General features: G+C 38.2%; 4 protein-coding genes across 7 annotated transcripts; all 4 read right to left on the reverse strand.

Annotated features, from left to right (window-relative positions):
* Nucleotides 1–1,046: 1,046 nt before the first annotated feature.
* On the reverse strand, nucleotides 1,047–2,285 carry LOC311082337 (uncharacterized protein). 2 transcript variants are annotated; one of them, XM_084113104.1, is made up of 3 exons: nucleotides 2,126–2,285; nucleotides 1,714–2,017; nucleotides 1,047–1,633 (listed from the first exon to the last, which is right to left on the reverse strand). In XM_084113104.1, exons 1-3 carry the CDS (start codon nucleotides 2,167–2,169, stop codon nucleotides 1,310–1,312), a joined length of 672 nt encoding a protein of 223 aa, XP_083969230.1. In that variant the 5' UTR covers nucleotides 2,170–2,285; the 3' UTR covers nucleotides 1,047–1,309. The 2 variants fall into 2 exon arrangements, with proteins under 2 accessions (XP_083969230.1, XP_083969231.1); XM_084113105.1 differs by having other exon boundaries at nucleotides 1,714–2,011; nucleotides 2,126–2,275.
* Nucleotides 2,286–7,597: 5,312 nt separating this feature from the next.
* Nucleotides 7,598–8,832, reverse strand: LOC311080675 (uncharacterized protein). 2 transcript variants are annotated; one of them, XM_084110762.1, is made up of 3 exons: nucleotides 8,677–8,832; nucleotides 8,265–8,568; nucleotides 7,598–8,184 (listed from the first exon to the last, which is right to left on the reverse strand). In XM_084110762.1, exons 1-3 carry the CDS (start codon nucleotides 8,718–8,720, stop codon nucleotides 7,861–7,863), a joined length of 672 nt encoding a protein of 223 aa, XP_083966888.1. In that variant the 5' UTR covers nucleotides 8,721–8,832; the 3' UTR covers nucleotides 7,598–7,860. The 2 variants fall into 2 exon arrangements, with proteins under 2 accessions (XP_083966888.1, XP_083966889.1); XM_084110763.1 differs by having other exon boundaries at nucleotides 8,265–8,562; nucleotides 8,677–8,809.
* Nucleotides 8,833–13,139: 4,307 nt separating this feature from the next.
* LOC311082336 (uncharacterized protein) lies at nucleotides 13,140–14,343 on the reverse strand. The gene is made up of 3 exons (XM_084113103.1): nucleotides 14,217–14,343; nucleotides 13,807–14,110; nucleotides 13,140–13,726 (listed from the first exon to the last, which is right to left on the reverse strand). Exons 1-3 carry the CDS (start codon nucleotides 14,258–14,260, stop codon nucleotides 13,403–13,405), a joined length of 672 nt encoding a protein of 223 aa, XP_083969229.1. The 5' UTR covers nucleotides 14,261–14,343; the 3' UTR covers nucleotides 13,140–13,402.
* Nucleotides 14,344–22,339: 7,996 nt separating this feature from the next.
* On the reverse strand, nucleotides 22,340–24,003 carry LOC311081846 (uncharacterized protein). Of its 2 annotated transcripts, none has more exons than XM_084112551.1 (3): nucleotides 23,419–24,003; nucleotides 23,007–23,304; nucleotides 22,340–22,926 (listed from the first exon to the last, which is right to left on the reverse strand). In XM_084112551.1, exons 1-3 carry the CDS (start codon nucleotides 23,460–23,462, stop codon nucleotides 22,603–22,605), a joined length of 666 nt encoding a protein of 221 aa, XP_083968677.1. In that variant the 5' UTR covers nucleotides 23,463–24,003; the 3' UTR covers nucleotides 22,340–22,602. The 2 variants fall into 2 exon arrangements, with proteins under 2 accessions (XP_083968677.1, XP_083968676.1); XM_084112550.1 differs by having other exon boundaries at nucleotides 23,007–23,310; nucleotides 23,419–23,698.
* Nucleotides 24,004–25,480: the final 1,477 nt, after the last annotated feature.

The following is a 25,480-nucleotide window of genomic DNA, read 5'->3' on the forward strand; positions in this document are numbered from 1 at the left end:
AACGCATTCTCATCCTTGGACGTCACATACTGACCCTTGTGACATTTCGTCTACATCGAACGCACATGGCACCCTTTAGCGTCAATATGACACGCACAGGATATGGGTAGGTTTAGTTCTGGGGTAGGTTTAGGGTTAGACCGCTAGGAGGCGCCTTCTGGCTCATATCTATCTGCGTCTCATATTGACGATAAAGGGTGCCATGTGCGTTTGATGCAGACGAAATGTCAACAGCGTCAGTACTATGACGCCTTGGTCACATTTATTGGGTAATGAAGATTTACACCAGCGTACTGTTTTCATAAATGAAAATTGCAGACTAAATTCTGAGGTCAAGTTTTAAGGAACTTCTACAGACAGTAGATAACCCAAGTCTGCTGCTTTGTCCAAACTGGTGGAAGCAGAAATACAGAATGTGATACACCAGTGATTCCATTGAAAAACATTTTAGTGTTATGTATTAAAACGTTGTGTGTAAAATACATTAAATATTTTCTTACATAAGCAATGTGCAATTTATTTGAACATTTCACTCTTTTTCGTATTTGGGTGAAGCAAGAAGAGACATGTTATACTGATGCCCCTTACATTGGTTGGATTTTAGTTCAGTCTCAAAACTCTGGGCCCAAGCTGATCTGTCCTTTACATGCAATTAGCATGCAGTTATATCATTATAATCATATCTAGTCTGCCAAGACCAAATACATTAACATTGCCATTTTTAAGAACATGCTAAAACTTTTCAGAGAATTGTCATGATTGAAATACTGTTAATTGTACAGAATGCCATCTTATAATGTACAGTGACAAACTATTAATTTACATTCCCATGTGTTACACTTAACTTTTTTTATTGAATTATGTTTCTTTCCTATTTGTTTTATCAATTATGTTAAGGTCTTATGTTGTTAACATAATGTTTATTGCTTTATTTTAGTATTGTGAGTTTTCTTTCTTTCTTTAATAAAAAAAAATGAGTAAAAAAATAAAACCATAAATGTTTTTCAGAATTTAAGATTCTCAAAAGTAATGACATATCAGACATATTAGAGGATATTTTTTATTGTTGTTGGGTGACACTGAATATCCAGACACAATAGACAAGTTTACATTTTTGTTTAAATTGGTTGTGAACATGCAGTTTTTCATGCTTACATTAGACTTAGAAATATGAAATTATTTTAAAATGATTAAATCATTTTTACTATATAATCTTAAAAGGTGTAAAATACATCCATCAATATTTTGAAAGCATTTCAAATCATTTTCTCATGAAATGTTGACAGTATTTGCAACACTATCAATCTACTCAAGATGAGAAGAAGAAATCATGCTCATTCTGCATCTGTGTATGGAATATATCGTTAGCCTTGGCCACTTTTTCAGGTGTGTTCAGAGACTTGTTCAGCAGAGCTCTGTAGTGTTTCTCGGGATGGCCGCCCATATTCTCCACCTTCCAAGTGTAGTAGGCATTGGTTGGAGGTGTGCTGAGATTATTACTCAACCACACCCAGAGTCTAGCGCAGGGCAGGAGACCCACAGCAAAGTACAGCGGATCTTCTTTTTCCATCAGGTTTCTGTAGAACGACAGATACTTCCTCATAGCTGGAGTCTGCTGGATGAGAGGCTCACCCTGGAGAAACGAGAATATAAAGCATCTTCAGTGGATTCAGAACTAGCTTGAAAGTTTAAAGTCTGTGTTTCTGTTCTTACCTTGAAAAAATATTGTTTGAGTATGAAGTCTGCAAAGCTTTTGTAGCTTGAGTATCTGCCTTTCATGAAGTCCCTGAGTTCAGTGGGCTGAGTTTCTTTTCCACTCAATCTCTTCAGCATTCTGGTCACTTTCAGTAGATAGCCGATGTCCTGTATGGTGAAGTTGACGTATCGCTCCGCCTGAAGGCTGCCGTTCTGCATCTGTATCAGGAAGTCAGTCCCGAGTGTCTTATTGGCGATGTCTTTATTCTTCTCCCACAGATATTCGTACACATCTTCCACAGAGCTGGCTGCCAAACTGTAACTAAAAGCAAACTGTGTCTCAGATATGCACAAATCATCACTGAAGACTTTTCATTACAACATTATACATTCATTTATACCCCGGTATCATGAAAATGGAAGGACTCACCTGAAACCTAAGAAACAGAGACACAGGAGGGTCGCGGTCTTCATCTTTCTTGGATCTTGTAGTGCACTTGTCTTCAGCTCTGATCTGTAATCTGTTATTTCTACAGTTCTTTTATAGTGGCAGTTTATGGGCTAATGCTGAATTGCATCAATTGATGCTGGCAATAACATCATCATTTTGGGAGGGCAGTGGGTGTGGATGGCAGAGCTCATATCGAATCTTGTGAACTTCCTTATCAACCCTGTTGACTTCCTGCCTATCTATCTATCTATCTATCTATCTATCTGTCTATCTGTCTATCTGTCTGTCTGTCTGTCTGTCTGTTTGTTTTGTGTTCTTTAGCAATAAAAAATGCCTTTAAATAATATTTATGTAAAATTACTCTTTCATGTATCTAAAAACATTTCAACAAATTTAACTTCAACAATTTAATTCTCACAGATTTTAAATAAATTACCTGAAAAACATCTTAATTATTTACAGTTAATAATATATATTATACATTTTTTTGCATTGTCTTAAAAATGTATGTTTTATTACGCAATAATGGTTCAGTAGTTCATGCCTCTTTGAAAAATAATCCAAAAAGCTTTGAAACTTTCATGGTGTTTTGTGTTTTTACTAATATTCAATACAAAGTAATTTTTTCATGAAGAATGGTAAATGTTTATTAAAACGCATTAAACAAATATTAAATATGTTTTATATCTAATTTAATACTACTTCTTTATTTTTTTTAACTTTGTCTGTGATATTTGTGATATTAACTCATATACATTAATTTTCCTCTCAAAAAAGCTTAAATTGTCTTATAGTTATTTGTGGGAGTAGTAATTTTCTAAATTTCAGTAGATAGCCGATGTTCTGTATGGTGAAGTTGACGTATTGCTCCGCCTGAAGGCTGCTGTTCTGTAATTTTATAAAGAAGTCCACCCGAATCGTCTCATAATCAATTTCAATATTTTTTTCCGATAAAAATTCATAAACATCCTCTACAGATTTAATTTCCAAACTGTTACTGGGACAGTTACCAATTGTGCACCTGTTACAAGCCATTATTAAAGTGTACTCTTGGACAAGACAAGAGGATTATTTTTATTACTATGAGAATGTTCAATACATCCTCTCATGAATTTCTGATTAGCAAAAAAGATTAATAAAGAGCCATTATATTAAGATCCCCCATTTATTATAGAAATGAAAGGGTTTTTAAAGGGGTCATCGGATGCAAAATTCACTTTTATATGGTGTTTGCCTATAAATGTGTCTTTGCAGTGTGTGGACACAACCACCATACATTTACATTTACATTTAGTCATTTAGCAGACGCTTTGTCCAAAGCGAGTCATCGTGAAGAGGCAAAAACAAAGTTCAGGCATTGCTCAGAGTAGCATAAGCCCGATAAGGGAGGATTAAAGGAAAAGGAAAGGACATTTTTTTAATGAGGTTAAGTGCTCTTGGAAGTGATGAGTTTTCAATTGTCTTTTGAATGTTGTCAGGGATTCCACATTCCGGATGAGGGCGGGGAGAGCGTTCCACCAGCATGGAACTGTGAATGAGAATGTTCTGGAAAGTGATTTTGTGGCTCTCTGTGATGGAACCACGAGCCGTCGCTCGTTGACCGATCGTAGGCTTCTGGTAGGGATGTAGACTCGTAGGAGCGAGTGAAAGTAGGAGGGAGGTGACCCTGTGGTAGATCTGTAAGCAAGCGTCAATGCTTTGAACTTGATGCGAGCAGCGAGTGGTAGCCAGTGCAGAGAGATGAACAGAGGAGTGACGTGGGCCCTTTTTGGCTCGTTGAAGACAAGACGAGCTGCAGCCTTCTGAATCATTTGTAGAGGTTTAGTTGCACATGATGGAAGTCCAGCCAGAAGAGCATTGCAGTAGTCAAGCCTAGATATGACCAGGGCCTGGACGAGAAGTTGTGTTGCATGCTCAGTTAGGAAAGGCCTGATCTTCCTGATGTTGTGCAGTGCAAACCTGCATGATCGAGCTGTCTTTGAAATGTGATTTGTGAAGGTCAGCTGGTCATCAAATATTACTCCAAGATTTCTGTCTGACCTTGATGGGGTGATTGATGATCAATCTAACTGGATAGTGAAGTCGTGGTGTAGAGACGGATTGGCAGGGAGGCAGAGAAGCTCAGTCTTTGCCAGGTTGAGCTGCAGGTGATGTTCCTTCCTCCATGCCGAGATGTCCGTCAGACAGCTTGAGATCCGTGGAGCTACTGTGGGATCATCTGGTTGTAATGAGGGGAAGAGCTGTGTGTCATCAGCATAGCAATGGTAAGAGAAACCATGTGCCTGTGTGATATGTCCCAGTGATGTGGTGTAGATGGAGAAGAGGAGGGGTCCAAGAACTGAACCCTGAGGAACCCCTGTGGTCAGTTGATGTGCTTTGGATACCTCGCCTCTCCATGCGACCCTGAAGGACCTACCTGTGAGATAGGACTCAAACCAGTGGATAGGAGTACCTGTGATGCCCAGTGATGAGAGGGTGGACAGAAGGACCTGATGATTCACAGTGTCGAAGGCAGCAGACAGATCGAGGAGAAAGAGAACTAAAGATTTGGAAGCAGCTTTTGCGATCCGTAGGGCTTCTGTGACCGACAGTAATGCAGTCTCGGTTGAATGCCCTTTCTTGAAGCCAGATTGGTTGACATCCAGCTGGTTATTCAGAGACAAGAAGGATGTTACTTTGATGAAAGCAACTCGTTCAAGTGTTTTCGCAATGAATGGTAGGAGAGTGACAGGTCGGTAATTCTCTACAATTTCCATTCACTCCTATTTTTTGTAATCCTCTAAAAGCCTCAACCCTCTCAATAATCAAAACGTTTGGATATGATGTCATATTTCTCCGCTGGCGGACTGTCCCATATTAGCATATTTCCGCCCTCAGCCATTTGTATTCTGCCCACCAAGGCAGCACTTTACATGTCTTGTGTCGACACGCCCCACGGAAGAGAGGGGTGTGGTGAGCAGTTGCTCATTATCATTTAAAGAGACATGCACCGAAACGGGTCGCTGTGAACAGAGCTGTTTTTTGAGGAGGAAAAAGGGTGATGTTTTACACAACCATTGAGGAATTTTAACCAAAGTATGTTAAAAACTTTACATGAAGACCCTGAAGAATCATACCAACTTGTGGAAAATTGGCATCCGATGACCCCTTTAAATTGGTTTGTCCAATTTATGAGTGAGTGTAAAAACAACATTCAGTAATCATGGCAAAGTTGCTTCCATGCCAAAGACCTTATAAAGAAACAAAAATAGAGAAAAGCCACCGTCTTCATGTTTCTTGCATCTTGATGTCCGGTCTTCAACTCTACTTAAACTTCCTCATTCTCCAATCCAAGCACTACAGTTTCTAGGAACAGCCACTTTCACATACAGTCATTTAAAAACATTAAAAACATTTCAACAAATTTAACTTCAACAATTTAATTCTCACAGATTTTAAATAAATTACCTGAAAAACATCTTAATTATTTACAGTTAATAATATATATTATACATTTTTTTGCATTGTCTTAAAAATGTATGTTTTATTACGCAATAATGGTTCAGTAGTTCATGCCTCTTTGAAAAATAATCCAAAAAGCTTTGAAACTTTCATGGTGTTTTGTGTTTTTACTAATATTCAATACAAAGTAATTTTTTCATGAAGAATGGTAAATGTTTATTAAAACGCATTAAACAAATATTAAACATGTTTTATACCTAATTTAATACTACTTCTTTATTTTTTTAACTTTGTCTGTGATATTTGTGATATTAACTCATATACATTAATTTTCCTCTCAAAAAAGCTTAAATTGTCTTATAGTTATTTGTGGGAGTAGTAATTTTCTAAATTTCAGTAGATAGCCGATGTTCTGTATGGTGAAGTTGACGTATTGCTCCGCCTGAAGGCTGCTGTTCTGTAATTTTATAAGGAAGTCCACCCGGATCGTCTCATAATCAATTTCAATATTTTTTTCCGATAAAAATTCATAAACATCCTCTACAGATTTAATTTCCAAACTGTTACTGGGACAGTTACCAATTGTGCACCTGTTACAAGCCATTATTAAAGTGTACTCTTGGACAAGACAAGAGGATTATTTTTATTACTATGAGAATGTTCAATACATCCTCTCATGAATTTCTGATTAGCAAAACAGATTAATAAAGAGCCATTATATTAAGATCCCCCATTTATTATAGAAATGAAAGGGTTTTTAAAGGGGTCATCAGATGCAAAATTCACTTTTATATGGTGTTTGCCTATAAATGTGTCTTTGCAGTGTGTGGACACAACCACCATACATTTACATTTACATTTAGTCATTTAGCAGACGCTTTGTCCAAAGCGAGTCATCGTGAAGAGGCAAAAACAAAGTTCAGGCATTGCTCAGAGTAGCATAAGCCCGATAAGGGAGGATTAAAGGAAAAGGAAAGGAAATTTTTTTAATGAGGTTAAGTGCTCTCGGAAGTGATGAGTTTTCAATTGTCTTTTGAATGTTGTCAGGGATTCCACATTCCGGATGAGGGCGGGGAGAGCATTCCACCAGCATGGAACTGTGAATGAGAATGTTCTGGAAAGTGATTTTGTGATCAACGGTCTTCAACTCTACTTAAACTTCCTCATTCTCCAATCCAAGCACTACAGTTTCTAGGAACAGCCACTTTCACATACAGTCATTCACATTTATTGGGTAATGAAGATTTACACCAGCGTACTGTTTTCATAAATGAAAATTGCAGACTAAATTCTGAGGTCAAGTTTTAAGGAACTTCTACAGACAGTAGATAACCCAAGTCTGCTGCTTTGTCCAAACTGGTGGAAGCAGAAATACAGAATGTGATACACCAGTGATTCCATTGAAAAACATTTTAGTGTTATGTATTAAAACGTTGTGTGTAAAATACATTAAATATTTTCTTACATAAGCAATGTGCAATTTATTTGAACATTTCACTCTTTTTCGTATTTGGGTGAAGCAAGAAGAGACATGTTATACTGATGCCCCTTACATTGGTTGGATTTTAGTTCAGTCTCAAAACTCTGGGCCCAAGCTGATCTGTCCTTTACATGCAATTAGCAGGCAATTATATCATTATAATCATATCTAGTCTGCCAAGACCAAATACATTAACATTGCCATTTTTAAGAACATGCTAAAACCTTTCAGAGAATTGTCATGATTGAAATACTGTTAATTGTACAGAATGCCATCTTATAATGTACAGTGACAAACTATTAATTTACATTCCCATGTGTTACACTTAACTTTTTTTATTGAATTATGTTTCTTTCCTATTTGTTTTATCAATTATGTTAAGGTCTTATGTTGTTAACATAATGTTTATTGCTTTATTTTAGTATTGTGAGTTTTCTTTCTTTCTTTAATAAAAAAAATGAGTAAAAAAATAAAACCATAAATGTTTTTCAGAATTTAAGATTCTCAAAAGTAATGACATATCAGACATATTAGAGGATATTTTTTATTGTTGTTGGGTGACACTGAATATCCAGACACAATAGACAAGTTTACATTTTTGTTTAAATTGGTTGTGAACATGCAGTTTTTCATGCTTACATTAGACTTAGAAATATGAAATTATTTTAAAATGATTAAATAATTTTTACTATATAATCTTAAAAGGTGTAAAATACATCCATCAATATTTTGAAAGCATTTCAAATCATTTTCTCATGAAATGTTGACAGTATTTGCAACACTATCAATCTACTCAAGATGAGAAGAAGAAATCATGCTCATTCTGCATCTGTGTACGGAATATATCGTTAGCCTTGGCCACTTTTTCAGGTGTGTTCAGAGACTTGTTCAGCAGAGGTCTGTAGTGTTTCTCGGGATGGCCGCCCATATTCTCCACCTTCCAAGTGTAGTAGGCATTGGTTGGAGGTGTGCTGAGATTATTACTCAACCACACCCAGAGTCTAGCGCAGGGCAGGAGACCCACAGCAAAGTACAGCGGATCTTCTTTTTCCATCAGGTTTTTGTAGAATGACAGATACTTCCTCATAGCTGGAGTCTGCTGGATGAGAGGCTCACCCTGGAGAAACGAGAATATAAAGCATCTTCAGTGGATTCAGAACTAGCTTGAAAGTTTAAAGTCTGTGTTTCTGTTCTTACCTTGAAAAAATATTGTTTGAGTATGGAGTCTGCAAAGCTTTTGTAGCTTGAGTATCTGCCTTTCATGAAGTCCCTGAGTTCAGTGGGCTGAGTTTCTTTTCCACTCAATCTCTTCAGCATTCTGGTCACTTTCAGTAGATAGCCGATGTCCTGTATGGTGAAGTTGACGTATCGCTCCGCCTGAAGGCTGCCGTTCTGCATCTGTATCAGGAAGTCAGTCCCGAGTGTCTTATTGGCGATGTCTTTATTCTTCTCCCACAGATATTCGTACACATCTTCCACAGAGCTGGCTGCCAAACTGTAACTAAAAGCAAACTGTGTCTCAGATATGCACAAATCATCACTGAAGACTTTTCATTACAACATTATACATTCATTTATAACCCGGTATCATGAAAATGGAAGGACTCACCTGAAACCTAAGAAACAGAGACACAGGAGGGTCGCGGTCTTCATCTTTCTTGGATCTTGTAGTGCACTTGTCTTCAGCTCTGATCTGTAATCTGTTATTTCTACAGTTGGCAGTTTATGGGCTAATGCTGAATTGCATCAATTGATGCTGGCAATAACATCATCATTTTGGGAGGGCAGTGGGTGTGGATGGCAGAGCTCATATCGAATCTTGTGAACTTCCTTATCAACCCTGTTGACTTCCTGCCTATCTATCTATCTATCTATCTATCTATCTATCTATCTATCTATCTATCTATCTATCTATCTGTCTATCTGTCTGTCTGTCTGTCTGTCTGTCTGTTTGTTTTGTGTTCTTTAGCAATAAAAAATGCCTTTAAATAATATTTATGTAAAATTACTCTTTCATGTATCTAAAAACATTTCAACAAATTTAACTTCAACAATTTAATTCTCACAGATTTTAAATAAATTACCTGAAAAACATCTTAATTATTTACAGTTAATAATATATATTATACATTTTTTTGCATTGTCTTAAAAATGTATGTTTTATTACGCAATAATGGTTCAGTAGTTCATGCCTCTTTGAAAAATAATCCAAAAAGCTTTGAAACTTTCATGGTGTTTTGTGTTTTTACTAATATTCAATACAAAGTAATTTTTTCATGAAGAATGGTAAATGTTTATTAAAACGCATTAAACAAATATTAAACATGTTTTATATCTAATTTAATACTACTTCTTTATTTTTTTAACTTTGTCTGTGATATTTGTGATATTAACTCATATACATTAATTTTCCTCTCAAAAAAGCTTAAATTGTCTTATAGTTATTTGTGGGAGTAGTAATTTTCTAAATTTCAGTAGATAGCCGATGTTCTGTATGGTGAAGTTGACGTATTGCTCCGCCTGAAGGCTGCTGTTCTGTAATTTTATAAGGAAGTCCACCCGGATCGTCTCATAATCAATTTCAATATTTTTTTCCGATAAAAATTCATAAACATCCTCTACAGATTTAATTTCCAAACTGTTACTGGGACAGTTACCAATTGTGCACCTGTTACAAGCCATTATTAAAGTGTACTCTTGGACAAGACAAGAGGATTATTTTTATTACTATGAGAATGTTCAATACATCCTCTCATGAATTTCTGATTAGCAAAAAAGATTAATAAAGAGCCATTATATTAAGATCCCCCATTTATTATAGAAATGAAAGGGTTTTTAAAGGGGTCATCAGATGCAAAATTCACTTTTATATGGTGTTTGCCTATAAATGTGTCTTTGCAGTGTGTGGACACAACCACCATACATTTACATTTACATTTAGTCATTTAGCAGACGCTTTGTCCAAAGCGAGTCATCGTGAAGAGGCAAAAACAAAGTTCAGGCATTGCTCAGAGTAGCATAAGCCCGATAAGGGAGGATTAAAGGAAAAGGAAAGGAAATTTTTTTAATGAGGTTAAGTGCTCTCGGAAGTGATGAGTTTTCAATTGTCTTTTGAATGTTGTCAGGGATTCCACATTCCGGATGAGGGCGGGGAGAGCGTTCCACCAGCATGGAACTGTGAATGAGAATGTTCTGGAAAGTGATTTTGTGGCTCTCTGTGATGGAACCACGAGCCGTCGCTCGTTGACCGATCGTAGGCTTCTGGTAGGGATGTAGACTCGTAGGAGCGAGTGAAAGTAGGAGGGAGGTGACCCTGTGGTAGATCTGTAAGCAAGCGTCAATGCTTTGAACTTGATGCGAGCAGCGAGTGGTAGCCAGTGCAGAGAGATGAACAGAGGAGTGACGTGGGCCCTTTTTGGCTCGTTGAAGACAAGACGAGCTGCAGCCTTCTGAATCATTTGTAGAGGTTTAGTTGCACATGATGGAAGTCCAGCCAGAAGAGCATTGCAGTAGTCAAGCCTAGATATGACCAGGGCCTGGATGAGAAGTTGTGTTGCATGCTCAGTTAGGAAAGGCCTGATCTTCCTGATGTTGTGCAGTGCAAACCTGCATGATCGAGCTGTCTTTGAAATGTGATTTGTGAAGGTCAGCTGGTCATCAAATATTACTCCAAGATTTCTGTCTGACCTTGATGGGGTGATTGATGATGAATCTAGCTGGATAGTGAAGTCGTGGTGTAGAGACGGATTGGCAGGGAGGCAGAGAAGCTCAGTCTTTGCCAGGTTGAGCTGCAGGTGATGTTCCTTCCTCCATGCCGAGATGTCCGTCAGACAGCTTGAGATCCATGGAGCTACTGTGGGATCATCTGGTTGTAATGAGAGGAAGAGCTGTGTGTCATCAGCATAGCAATGGTAAGAGAAACCATGTGCCTGTATGATATGTCCCAGTGATGTGGTGTAGATGGAGAAGAGGAGGGGTCCAAGAACTGAACCCTGAGGAACCCCTGTGGTCAGTTGATGTGCTTTGGATACCTCGCCTCTCCATGCGACCCTGAAGGTCCTACTTGTGAGAAAGGACTCAAACCAGTGGATAGGAGTACCTGTGATGCCCAGTGATGAGAGGGTGGACAGAAGGACCTGATGATTCACAGTGTCGAAGGCAGCAGACAGATCGAGGAGAAAGAGAACTGAAGATTTGGAAACAGCTTTTGCGATCCATAGGGCTTCTGTGACCGACAGTAATGCAGTCTCGGTTGAATGCCCTTTCTTGAAGCCAGATTGGTTGACATCCAGCTGGTTATTCAGAGACAAGAAGGATGTTACTTTGATGAAAGCAACTCGTTCAAGTGTTTTCGCAATGAATGGTAGGAGAGTGACAGGTCGGTAATTCTCTACAATTTCCATTCACTCCTATTTTTTTTAATACTCTAAATGCCTCAACCCTCTCAATAATCAAGCCGTTTGGATATGATATCATATTTCTCCGCTGGCGGACTGTCCCGTATTAGCATATTTCCGCCCTCAGCCATTTGTATTCTGTCCACCAAGGCAGCACTTTACATGTCTTGTGTCGACACGCCCCACGGAAGAGAGGGGTGTGGTGAGCAGTTGCTCATTATCATTTAAAGAGACATGCACCGAAACGGGTCGCTGTGAACAGAGCTGTTTTTTGAGGAGGAAAAAGGGTGATGTTTTACACAACCATTGAGGAATTTTAACCAAAGTATGTTAAAAACTTTACATGAAGACCCTGAAGAATCATACCAACTTGTGGAAAATTGGCATCCGATGACCCCTTTAAATTGGTTTGTCCAATTTATGAGTGAGTGTAAAAACAACATTCAGTAATCATGGCAAAGTTGCTTCCATGCCAAAGACCTTATAAAGAAACAAAAATAGAGAAAAGCCACCGTCTTCATGTTTCTTGCATCTTGATGTCCGGTCTTCAACTCTACTTAAACTTCCTCATTCTCCAATCCAAGCACTACAGTTTCTAGGAACAGCCACTTTCACATACAGTCGCTGCAACGCATTCTCATCCTTGGACGTCACATACTGACCCTTGTGACATTTCGTCTACATCGAACGCACATGGCACCCTTTAGCGTCAATATGACACGCACAGGATATGGGTAGGTTTAGTTCTGGGGTAGGTTTAGGGTTAGACCGCTAGGAGGCGCCTTCTGGCTCATATCTATCTGCGTCTCATATTGACGATAAAGGGTGCCATGTGCGTTTGATGCAGACGAAATGTCAACAGCGTCAGTACTATGACGCCTTGGTCACATTTATTGGGTAATGAAGATTTACACCAGCGTACTGTTTTCATAAATGAAAATTGCAGACTAAATTCTGAGGTCAAGTTTTAAGGAACTTCTACAGACAGTAGATAACCCAAGTCTGCTGCTTTGTCCAAACTGGTGGAAGCAGAAATACAGAATGTGATACACCAGTGATTCCATTGAAAAACATTTTAGTGTTATGTATTAAAACGTTGTGTGTAAAATACATTAAATATTTTCTTACATAAGCAATGTGCAATTTATTTGAACATTTCACTCTTTTTCGTATTTGGGTGAAGCAAGAAGAGACATGTTATACTGATGCCCCTTACATTGGTTGGATTTTAGTTCAGTCTCAAAACTCTGGGCCCAAGCTGATCTGTCCTTTACATGCAATTAGCATGCAGTTATATCATTATAATCATATCTAGTCTGCCAAGACCAAATACATTAACATTGCCATTTTTAAGAACATGCTAAAACTTTTCAGAGAATTGTCATGATTGAAATACTGTTAATTGTACAGAATGCCATCTTATAATGTACAGTGACAAACTATTAATTTACATTCCCATGTGTTACACTTAACTTTTTTTATTGAATTATGTTTCTTTCCTATTTGTTTTATCAATTATGTTAAGGTCTTATGTTGTTAACATAATGTTTATTGCTTTATTTTAGTATTGTGAGTTTTCTTTCTTTCTTTAATAAAAAAAAAATGAGTAAAAAAATAAAACCATAAATGTTTTTCAGAATTTAAGATTCTCAAAAGTAATGACATATCAGACATATTAGAGGATATTTTTTATTGTTGTTGGGTGACACTGAATATCCAGACACAATAGACAAGTTTACATTTTTGTTTAAATTGGTTGTGAACATGCAGTTTTTCATGCTTACATTAGACTTAGAAATATGAAATTATTTTAAAATGATTAAATAATTTTTACTATATAATCTTAAAAGGTGTAAAATACATCCATCAATATTTTGAAAGCATTTCAAATCATTTTCTCATGAAATGTTGACAGTATTTGCAACACTATCAATCTACTCAAGATGAGAAGAAGAAATCATGCTCATTCTGCATCTGTGTACGGAATATATCGTTAGCCTTGGCCACTTTTTCAGGTGTGTTCAGAGACTTGTTCAGCAGAGCTCTGTAGTGTTTCTCGGGATGGCCACCCATATTCTCCACCTTCCAAGTGTGGTAGGCATTGGTTGGAGGTGTGCTGAGATTATTACTCAACCACACCCAGAGTCTAGCGCAGGGCAGGAGACCCACAGCAAAGTACAGCGGATCTTCTTTTTCCATCAGGTTTCTGTAGAACGACAGATACTTCCTCATAGCTGGAGTCTGCTGGATGAGAGGCTCACCCTGGAGAAACGAGAATATAAAGCATCTTCAGTGGATTCAGAACTAGCTTGAAAGTTTAAAGTCTGTGTTTCTGTTCTTACCTTGAAAAAATATTGTTTGAGTATGAAGTCTGCAAAGCTTTTGTAGCTTGAGTATCTGCCTTTCATGAAGTCCCTGAGTTCAGTGGGCTGAGTTTCTTTTCCACTCAATCTCTTCAGCATTCTGGTCACTTTCAGTAGATAGCCGATGTCCTGTATGGTGAAGTTGACGTATCGCTCCGCCTGAAGGCTGCCGTTCTGCATCTGTATCAGGAAGTCAGTCCCGAGTGTCTTATTGGCGATGTCTTTATTCTTCTCCCACAGATATTCGTACACATCTTCCACAGAGCTGGCTGCCAAACTGTAACTAAAAGCAAACTGTCTCAGATATGCACAAATCATCACTGAAGACTTTTCATTACAACATTATACATTCATTTATACCCCGGTATCATGAAAATAGAAGGACTCACCTGAAACCTAAGAAACAGAGACACAGGAGGGTCGTGGTCTTCATCTTTCTTGGATCTTGTAGTGCACTTGTCTTCAGCTCTGATCTGTAATCTGTTATTTCTACAGTTCTTTTATAGTGGCAGTTTATGGGCTAATGCTGAATTGCATCAATTGATGCTGGCAATAACATCATCATTTTGGGAGGGCAGTGGGTGTGGATGGCATGAGCTCATATCGAATCTTGTGAACTTCCTTATCAACCCTGTTGACTTCCTGCCTATCTATCTATCTATCTATCTATCTATCTATCTATCTATCTATCTATCTATCTGTCTATCTGTCTGTCTGTTTGTTTTGTGTTCTTTAGCAATAAAAAATGCCTTTAAATAATATTTATGTAAAATTACTCTTTCATGTATCTAAAAACGAATCATCTGGTTGTAATGAGGGGAAGAGCTGTGTGTCATCAGCATAGCAATGGTAAGAGAAACCATGTGCCTGTGTGATATGTCCCAGTGATGTGGTGTAGATGGAGAAGAGGAGGGGTCCAAGAACTGAACCCTGAGGAACCCCTGTGGTCAGTTGATGTGCTTTGGATACCTCGCCTCTCCATGCGACCCTGAAGGACCTACCTGTGAGATAGGACTCAAACCAGTGGATAGGAGTACCTGTGATGCCCAGTGATGAGAGGGTGGACAGAAGGACCTGATGATTCACAGTGTCGAAGGCAGCAGACAGATCGAGGAGAAAGAGAACTAAAGATTTGGAAGCAGCTTTTGCGATCCGTAGGGCTTCTGTGACCGACAGTAATGCAGTCTCGGTTGAATGCCCTTTCTTGAAGCCAGATTGGTTGACATCCAGCTGGTTATTCAGAGACAAGAAGGATGTTACTTTGATGAAAGCAACTCGTTCAAGTGTTTTCGCAATGAATGGTAGGAGAGTGACAGGTCGGTAATTCTCTACAATTTCCATTCACTCCTATTTTTTGTAATCCTCTAAAAGCCTCAACCCTCTCAATAATCAAGACGTTTGGATATGATGTCATATTTCTCCGCTGGCGGACTGTCCCATATTAGCATATTTCCGCCCTCAGCCATTTGTATTCTGTCCACCAAGGCAGCACTTTACATGTCTTGTGTCGACACGCCCCACGGAAGAGAGGGGTGTGGTGAGCAGTTGCTCATTATCATTTAAAGAGACATGCACCGAAACGGGTCGCTGTGAACAGAGCTGTTTTTTGAGGAGGAAAAAGGGTGATGTTTTACACAACCATTGAGGAATTTTAACCAAAGTATGTTAAAAACTTTACATGAATCATACCAACTTGTGGAAAATTGGCATCCGATGACCCCTTTAAATTGGTTTGTCCAATTTATGAGTGAGTGTAAAAACAACATTCAGTAATCATGGCAAAGTTGCTTCCATGCCAAAGACCTTATAAAGAAACAAAAATAGAGAAAAGCCACCGTCTTCATGTTTCTTGCATCTTGATGTCCGGTCTTCAACTCTACTTAAACTTCCTCATTCTCCAATCCAAGCACTACAGTTTCTAGGAACAGCCACTTTCACATACAGTCATTTAAAAACATTAAAAACATTTCAACAAATTTAACTTCAACAATTTAATTCTCACAGATTTTAAATAAATTACCTGAAAAACATCTTAATTATTTACAGTTAATAATATATATTATACATTTTTTTGCATTGTCTTAAAAATGTATGTTTTATTACGCAATAATGGTTCAGTAGTTCATGCCTCTTTGAAAAATAATCCAAAAAGCTTTGAAACTTTCATGGTGTTTTGTGTTTTTACTAATATTCAATACAAAGTAATTTTTTCATGAAGAATGGTAAATGTTTATTAAAACGCATTAAACAAATATTAAACATGTTTTATACCTAATTTAATACTACTTCTTTATTTTTTTAACTTTGTCTGTGATATTTGTGATATTAACTCATATACATTAATTTTCCTCTCAAAAAAGCTTAAATTGTCTTATAGTTATTTGTGGGAGTAGTAATTTTCAAAATTTCAGTAGATAGCCGATGTTCTGTATGGTGAAGTTGACGTATTGCTCCGCCTGAAGGCTGCTGTTCTGTAATTTTATAAGGAAGTCCACCCGGATCGTCTCATAATCAATTTCAATATTTTTTTCCGATAAAAATTCATAAACATCCTCTACAGATTTAATTTCCAAACTGTTACTGGGACAGTTACCAATTGTGCACCTGTTACAAGCCATTATTAAAGTGTACTCTTGGACAAGACAAGAGGATTATTTTTATTACTATGAGAATGTTCAATACATCCTCTCATGAATTTCTGATTAGCAAAAAAGATTAATAAAGAGCCATTATATTAAGATCCCCCATTTATTATAGAAATGAAAGGGTTTTTAAAGGGGTCATCAGATGCAAAATTCACTTTTATATGGTGTTTGCCTATAAATGTGTCTTTGCAGTGTGTGGACACAACCACCATACATTTACATTTACATTTAGTCATTTAGCAGACGCTTTGTCCAAAGCGAGTCATCGTGAAGAGGCAAAAACAAAGTTCAGGCATTGCTCAGAGTAGCATAAGCCCGATAAGGGAGGATTAAAGGAAAAGGAAAGGACATTTTTTTAATGAGGTTAAGTGCTCTCGGAAGTGATGAGTTTTCAATTGTCTTTTGAATGTTGTCAGGGATTCCACATTCCGGATGAGGGTGGGGAGAGCATTCCACCAGCATGGAACCATGAATGAGAATGTTCTGGAAAGTGATTTTGTGGCTCTCTGTGATGGAACCACGAGCCGTCGCTCGTTGACCGATCGTAGGCTTCTGGTAGGGATGTAGACTCGTAGGAGCGAGTGAAAGTAGGAGGGAGGTGACCCTGTGGTAGATCTGTAAGCAAGCGTCAATGCTTTGAACTTGATGCGAGCAGCGAGTGGTAGCCAGTGCAGAGAGATGAACAGAGGAGTGACGTGGGCCCTTTTTGGCTCGTTGAAGACAAGACGAGCTGCAGCCTTCTGAATCATTTGTAGAGGTTTAGTTGCACATGATGGAAGTCCAGCCAGAAGAGCATTGCAGTAGTCAAGCCTAGATATGACCAGGGCCTGGATGAGAAGTTGTGTTGCATGCTCAGTTAGGAAAGGCCTGATCTTCCTGATGTTGTGCAGTGCAAACCTGCATGATCGAGCTGTCTTTGAAATGTGATTTGTGAAGGTCAGCTGGTCATCAAATATTACTCCAAGATTTCTGTCTGACCTTGATGGGGTGATTGATGATCAATCTAACTGGATAGTGAAGTCGTGGTGTAGAGACGGATTGGCAGGGAGGCAGAGAAGCTCAGTCTTTGCCAGGTTGAGCTGCAGGTGATGTTCCTTCCTCCATGCCGATATGTCCGTCAGACAGCTTGAGATCCGTGGAGCTACTGTGGGATCATCTGGTTGTAATGAGGGGAAGAGCTGTGTGTCATCAGCATAGCAATGGTAAGAGAAACCATGTGCCTGTGTGATATGTCCCAGTGATGTGGTGTAGATGGAGAAGAGGAGGGGTCCAAGAACTGAACCCTGAGGAACCCCTGTGGTCAGTTGATGTGCTTTGGATACCTCGCCTCTCCATGCGACCCTGAAGGACCTACCTGTGAGATAGGACTCAAACCAGTGGATAGGAGTACCTGTGATGCCCAGTGATGAGAGGGTGGACAGAAGGACCTGATGATTCACAGTGTCGAAGGCAGCAGACAGATCGAGGAGAAAGAGAACTGAAGATTTGGAAGCAGCTTTTGCGATCCGTAGGGCTTCTGTGACCGACAGTAATGCAGTCTCGGTTGAATGCCCTTTCTTGAAGCCAGATTGTTTGACATCCAGCTGGTTATTCAGAGACAAGAAGGATGTTACTTTGATGAAAGCAACTCGTTCAAGTGTTTTCGCAATGAATGGTAGGAGAGTGACAGGTCGGTAATTCTCTACAATTTCCATTCACTCCTATTTTTTGTAATCCTCTAAAAGCCTCAACCCTCTCAATAATCAAGACGTTTGGATATGATGTCATATTTCTCCGCTGGCGGACTGTCCCATATTAGCATATTTCCGCCCTCAGCCATTTGTATTCTGTCCACCAAGGCAGCACTTTACATGTCTTGTGTCGACACGCCCCACGGAAGAGAGGGGTGTGGTGAGCAGTTGCTCATTATCATTTAAAGAGACATGCACCGAAACGGGTCGCTGTGAACAGAGCTGTTTTTTGAGGAGGAAAAAGGGTGATGTTTTACACAACCATTGAGGAATTTTAACCAAAGTATGTTAAAAACTTTACATGAAGACCCTGAAGAATCATACCAACTTGTGGAAAATTGGCATCCGATGACCCCTTTAAATTGGTTTGTCCAATTTATGAGTGAGTGTAAAAACAACATTCAGTAATCATGGCAAAGTTGCTTCCATGCCAAAGACCTTATAAAGAAACAAAAATAGAGAAAAGCCACCGTCTTCATGTTTCTTGCATCTTGATGTCCGGTCTTCAACTCTACTTAAACTTCCTCATTCTCCAATCCAAGCACTACAGTTTCTAGGAACAGCCACTTTCACATACAGTCATTTAAAAACATTAAAAACATTTCAACAAATTTAACTTCAACAATTTAATTCTCACAGATTTTAAATAAATTACCTGAAAAACATCTTAATTATTTACAGTTAATAATATATATTATACATTTTTTTGCATTGTCTTAAAAATGTATGTTTTATTACACAATAATGGTTCAGTAGTTCATGCCTCTTTGAAAAATAATCCAAAAAGCTTTGAAACTTTCATGGTGTTTTGTGTTTTTACTAATATTCAATACAAAGTAATTTTTTCATGAAGAATGGTAAATGTTTATTAAAACACATTAAACAAATATTAAACATGTTTTATACCTAATTTAATACTACTTCTTTATTTTTTTAACTCTGTCTGTGATATTTGTGATATTAACTCATATACATTAATTTTCCTCTCAAAAAAGCTTAAATTGTCTTATAGTTATTTGTGGGAGTAGTAATTTTCTAAATTTCAGTAGATAGCCGATGTTCTGTATGGTGAGGTTGACGTATTGCTCCGCCTGAAGGCTGCTGTTCTGTAATTTTATAAGGAAGTCCACCCGGATCGTCTCATAATCAATTTCAATATTTTTTTCCGATAAAAATTCATAAACATCCTCTACAGATTTAATTTCCAAACTGTTACTGGGACAGTTACCAATTGTGCACCTGTTACAAGCCATTATTAAAGTGTACTCTTGGACAAGACAAGAGGATTATTTTTATTACTATGAGAATGTTCAATACATCCTCTCATGAATTTCTGATTAGCAAAAAAGATTAATAAAGAGCCATTATATTAAGATCCCCCATTTATTATAGAAATGAAAGGGTTTTTAAAGGGGTCATCAGATGCAAAATTCACTTTTATATGGTGTTTGCCTATAAATGTGTCTTTGCAGTGTGTGGACACAACCACCATACATTTACATTTACATTTAGTCATTTAGCAGACGCTTTGTCCAAAGCGAGTCATCGTGAAGAGGCAAAAACAAAGTTCAGGCATTGCTCAGAGTAGCATAAGCCCGATAAGGGAGGATTAAAGGAAAAGGAAAGGAAATTTTTTTAATGAGGTTAAGTGCTCTCGGAAGTGATGAGTTTTCAATTGTCTTTTGAATGTTGTCAGGGATTCCACATTCCGGATGAGGGCGGGGAGAGCATTCCACCAGCATGGAACTGTGAATGAGAATGTTCTGGAAAGTGATTTTGTGGCTCTCTGTGATGGAACCACGAGCCGTCGCTCGTTGACCGATCGTAGGCTTCTGGTAGGGATGTAGACTCGTAGGAGCGAGTGAAAGTAGGAGGGAGGTGACCCTGTGGTAGATCTGTAAGCAAGCGTCAATGCTTTGAACTTGATGCGAGCAGCGAGTGGTAGCCAGTGTAGAGAGATGAACAGAGGAGTGACGTGGGCATCAAATATTACTCCAAGATTTCTGACTGACCTTGATGGGGTGATTGATGATCAATCTAACTGGATAGTGAAGTCGTGGTGTAGAGACGGATTGGCAGGGAGGCAGAGAAGCTCAGTCTTTGCCAGGTTGAGCTGCAGGTGATGTTCCTTCCTCCATGCCGAGATGTCCGTCAGACAGCTTGAGATCCATGGAGCTACTGTGGGATCATCTGGTTGTAATGAGAGGAAGAGCTGTGTGTCATCAGCATAGCAATGGTAAGAGAAACCATTTGCCTGTATGATATGTCCCAGTGATGTGGTGTAGATGGAGAAGAGGAGGGGTCCAAGAACTGAACCCTGAGGAACCCCTGTGGTCAGTTGATGTGCTTTGGATACCTCGCCTCTCCATGCGACCCTGAAGGTCCTACTTGTGAGAAAGGACTCAAACCAGTGGATAGGAGTACCTGTGATGCCCAGTGATGAGAGGGTGGACAGAAGGACCTGATGATTCACAGTGTCGAAGGCAGCAGACAGATCGAGGAGAAAGAGAACTGAAGATTTGGAAGCAGCTTTTGCGATCCGTAGGGCTTCTGTGACCGACAGTAATGCAGTCTCGGTTGAATGCCCTTTCTTGAAGCCAGATTGGTTGACATCCAGCTGGTTATTCAGAGACAAGAAGGATGTTACTTTGATGAAAGCAACTCGTTCAAGTGTTTTCGCAATGAATGGTAGGAGAGTGACAGGTCGGTAATTCTCTACAATTTCCATTCACTCCTATTTTTTTTAATACTCTAAATGCCTCAACCCTCTCAATAATCAAGACGTTTGGATATGATGTCATATTTCTCCGCTGGCGGACTGTCCCGTATTAGCATATTTCCGCCCTCAGCCATTTGTATTCTGTCCACCAAGGCAGCACTTTACATGTCTTGTGTCGACACGCCCCACGGAAGAGAGGGGTGTGGTGAGCAGTTGCTCATTATCATTTAAAGAGACATGCACCGAAACGGGTCGCTGTGAACAGAGCTGTTTTTTGAGGAGGAAAAAGGGTGATGTTTTACACAACCATTGAGGAATTTTAACCAAAGTATGTTAAAAACTTTACATGAAGACCCTGAAGAATCATACCAACTTGTGGAAAATTGGCATCCGATGACCCCTTTAAATTGGTTTGTCCAATTTATGAGTGAGTGTAAAAACAACATTCAGTAATCATGGCAAAGTTGCTTCCATGCCAAAGACCTTATAAAGAAACAAAAATAGAGAAAAGCCACCGTCTTCATGTTTCTTGCATCTTGATGTCCGGTCTTCAACTCTACTTAAACTTCCTCATTCTCCAATCCAAGCACTACAGTTTCTAGGAACAGCCACTTTCACATACAGTCATTCATATTTATTGGGTAATGAAGATTTACACCAGCGTACTGTTTTCATAAATGAAAATTGCAGACTAAATTCTGAGGTCAAGTTTTAAGGAACTTCTACAGACAGTAGATAACCCAAGTCTGCTGCTTTGTCTAAACTGGTGGAAGCAGAAATACAGAATGTGATACACCAGTGATTCCATTGAAAAACATTTTAGTGTTATGTATTAAAACGTTGTGTGTAAAATACATTAAATATTTTCTTACATAAGCAATGTGCAATTTATTTGAACATTTCACTCTTTTTCGTATTTGGGTGAAGCAAGAAGAGACATGTTATACTGATGCCCCTTACATTGGTTGGATTTTAGTTCAGTCTCAAAACTCTGGGCCCAAGCTGATCTGTCCTTTACATGCAATTAGCAGGCAATTATATCATTATAATCATATCTAGTCTGCCAAGACCAAATACATTAACATTGCCATTTTTAAGAACATGCTAAAACCTTTCAGAGAATTGTCATGATTGAAATACTGTTAATTGTACAGAATGCCATCTTATAATGTACAGTGACAAACTATTAATTTACATTCCCATGTGTTACACTTAACTTTTTTTATTGAATTATGTTTCTTTCCTATTTGTTTTATCAATTATGTTAAGGTCTTATGTTGTTAACATAATGTTTATTGCTTTATTTTAGTATTGTGAGTTTTCTTTCTTTCTTTAATAAAAAAAAATGAGTAAAAAAATAAAACCATAAATGTTTTTCAGAATTTAAGATTCTCAAAAGTAATGGCATATCAGACATATTAGAGGATATTTTTTATTGTTGTTGGGTGACACTGAATATCCAGACACAATAGACAAGTTTACATTTTTGTTTAAATTGGTTGTGAACATGCAGTTTTTCATGCTTACATTAGACTTAGAAATATGAAATTATTTTAAAATGATTAAATAATTTTTACTATATAATCTTAAAAGGTGTAAAATACATCCATCAATATTTTGAAAGCATTTCAAATCATTTTCTCATGAAATGTTGACAGTATTTGCAACACTATCAATCTACTCAAGATGAGAAGAAGAAATCATGCTCATTCTGCATCTGTGTACGGAATATATCGTTAGCCTTGGCCACTTTTTCAGGTGTGTTCAGAGACTTGTTCAGCAGAGCTCTGTAGTGTTTCTCGGGATGGCCGCCCATATTCTCCACCTTCCAAGTGTAGTAGGCATTGGTTGGAGGTGTGCTGAGATTATTACTCAACCACACCCAGAGTCTAGAGCAGGGCAGGAGACCCACAGCAAAGTACAGCGGATCTTCTTTTTCCATCAGGTTTTTGTAGAACGACAGATACTTCCTCATAGCTGGAGTCTGCTGGATGAGAGGCTCACCCTGGAGAAACGAGAATATAAAGCATCTTCAGTGGATTCAGAACTAGCTTGAAAGTTTAAAGTCTGTGTTTCTGTTCTTACCTTGAAAAAATATTGTTTGAGTATGAAGTCTGCAAAGCTTTTGTAGCTTGAGTATCTGCCTTTCATGAAGTCCCTGAGTTCAGTGGGCTGAGTTTCTTTTCCACTCAATCTCTTCAGCATTCTGGTCACTTTCAGTAGATAGCCGATGTCCTGTATGGTGAAGTTGACGTATCGCTCCGCCTGAAGGCTGCCGTTCTGCATCTGTATCAGGAAGTCAGTCCCGAGTGTCTTATTGGCGATGTCTTTATTCTTCTCCCACAGATATTCGTACACATCTTCCACAGAGCTGGCTGCCAAACTGTAACTAAAAGCAAACTGTGTCTCAGATATGCACAAATCATCACTGAAGACTTTTCATTACAACATTATACATTCATTTATACCCCGGTATCATGAAAATGGAAGGACTCACCTGAAACCTAAGAAACAGAGACACAGGAGGGTCGCGGTCTTCATCTTTCTTGGATCTTGTAGTGCACTTGTCTTCAGCTCTGATCTGTAATCTGTTATTTCTACAGTTCTTTTATAGTGGCAGTTTATGGGCTAATGCTGAATTGCATCAATTGATGCTTGCAATAACATCATCATTTTGGGAGGGCAGTGGGTGTGGATGGCAGAGCTCATATTGAATCTTGTGAACTTCCTTATCAACCTTGTTGACTTCCTGCCTATCTATCTATCTATCTATCTATCTATCTATCTATCTATCTATCTATCTATCTATCTATCTATCTATCTATCTATCTATCTGTGTCTATCTTTCTGTCTGCCATTGTTTTGTGTTGTTTAGCAATTCTAAAAATGCCTTTAAATAATATTTATGTGGTACAATTACTTTTTCATTCATCTAAAAACTATTATTTTTTTTCATTGTCCTAAGAATTTATGTGGTATTACACAACAACGATTCAGTAGTTCATGCCTCTTTGAAAAATAATCAAAAAAGCTTTGAAATTCTAAACACATCATGTGTCATTTTTCATGCTGTTTTGTGTTTGTACTAATATTCAATACAAAGTCATTTTTATCATGAACAATAGTAAATGTTTATCAATATTCATTAAACAAAACAGTTTTAAATACCACATATAGGCCTATTTAATACCTAATTTAATACTACTTTTTTTCTCTTTTTTTTACTTTGTCTGTGATATTTCATATTTCCTCACATAAAGCTTACATGTCTTAAAGTGATTTGTGGGTTTCGTATACTCACCTGTGAAACACTAACCTCTGTATCATTGTTCTGCTGTCTCCAGAAATCCTGTTCGATTCCATGTTACCTGTGATCCTGCTTCCTCTCGAGATTCCTGTGTTTCCTCCGAGCTTGCTTGCTTGCTATCGACTGCATCTGAAAGAGAAAAGACAAGTATTTATGAACTGTGACTGTTTGGTATCTACAAACCTGAAGTAAACATGCTTACCTGCTGTCTGCCCCGCACCGAGTGATCTTCATTGAATCTGCACTTGAACTCACTGAATACTCACCTTGCACTCTTGTCAACTTGAATAAAGCTGTGTTTGGATTCACTTACCTCTGTCTCCGTGCCTGTATCCTGACACCAGTGCCTTATTTACAGTAATGTATATGTGGTAATTATCTTTTGTAAGACATTGCAGAAAGATTTCTTCTTTCTTTCTGTCTTCTTCTTTTTTGGCTATAAATTCCTGTAATAAGTATTAAACAGTTTCATTTTGAAAAGAACAAGCATAATTGCAATCAGGCAAATGAGTCACACAATGACTTTTTGTATTCTCAAGTAACAAAGGAAATTACTAAATAATTTCCAGAACATCTATATTGTAGCAAAGGGCTACCTGAAGCTGTTAGGGCTAGTTTTGATCGCAGTGAACCAGGCGTGTCGGTCAGAACACCACAGAGTGAAATATCAGTTTTAACTGATTTATTATCAATGGTATGCAGATATCAACATCAGAAGGAGGAGTCAGCCTTTACATGAACATTCACAAGTTGTAGAAATTTGAGTGGAATAGTGCAGTGGACTGTGGAGGGCTTCCTTTGCGGCCTCCAGAGGGAATGGATCTCCTTAGCTTTGTTTGAGCCTGAGGACGATTGCCGATAAGCATGTGAGGATAGATGACAATGACACAATGAGTGAGCAGGTTAAGCACATTTAGGGTAGACCTGGTGTACAGTCAGTGAGTCTTGCCTTAACTGACATGGGTTTGGCTCATAAGTGGGCTGAATGCATATTAGCTGACTGTGTTTGGCATGCTTGTAGTTAAAGGATTAGTTCACCTCAAAATAAAAATTTCCTGATAATTTACTCACCCCAATGCCATCCAAGATGTTCATGTCTTTTTTTCTTCAATGGAAAAGAAATTAATTTTTTTTGAGGAAAACATTTCAGGATTTTTCTCCACATAGATTTTTTTCTGTATTTTTGATCAAATAAATCCAGGCTTGATGAGCCCGATGAGACACATGCGCCAACAATTTGTCCTCTTTTGAA

This window comes from Abramis brama, assembly GCF_963993115.1.
Source record: "Abramis brama genome assembly, chromosome: 4".
Classification (NCBI taxonomy): domain Eukaryota; kingdom Metazoa; phylum Chordata; class Actinopteri; order Cypriniformes; family Leuciscidae; genus Abramis; species Abramis brama.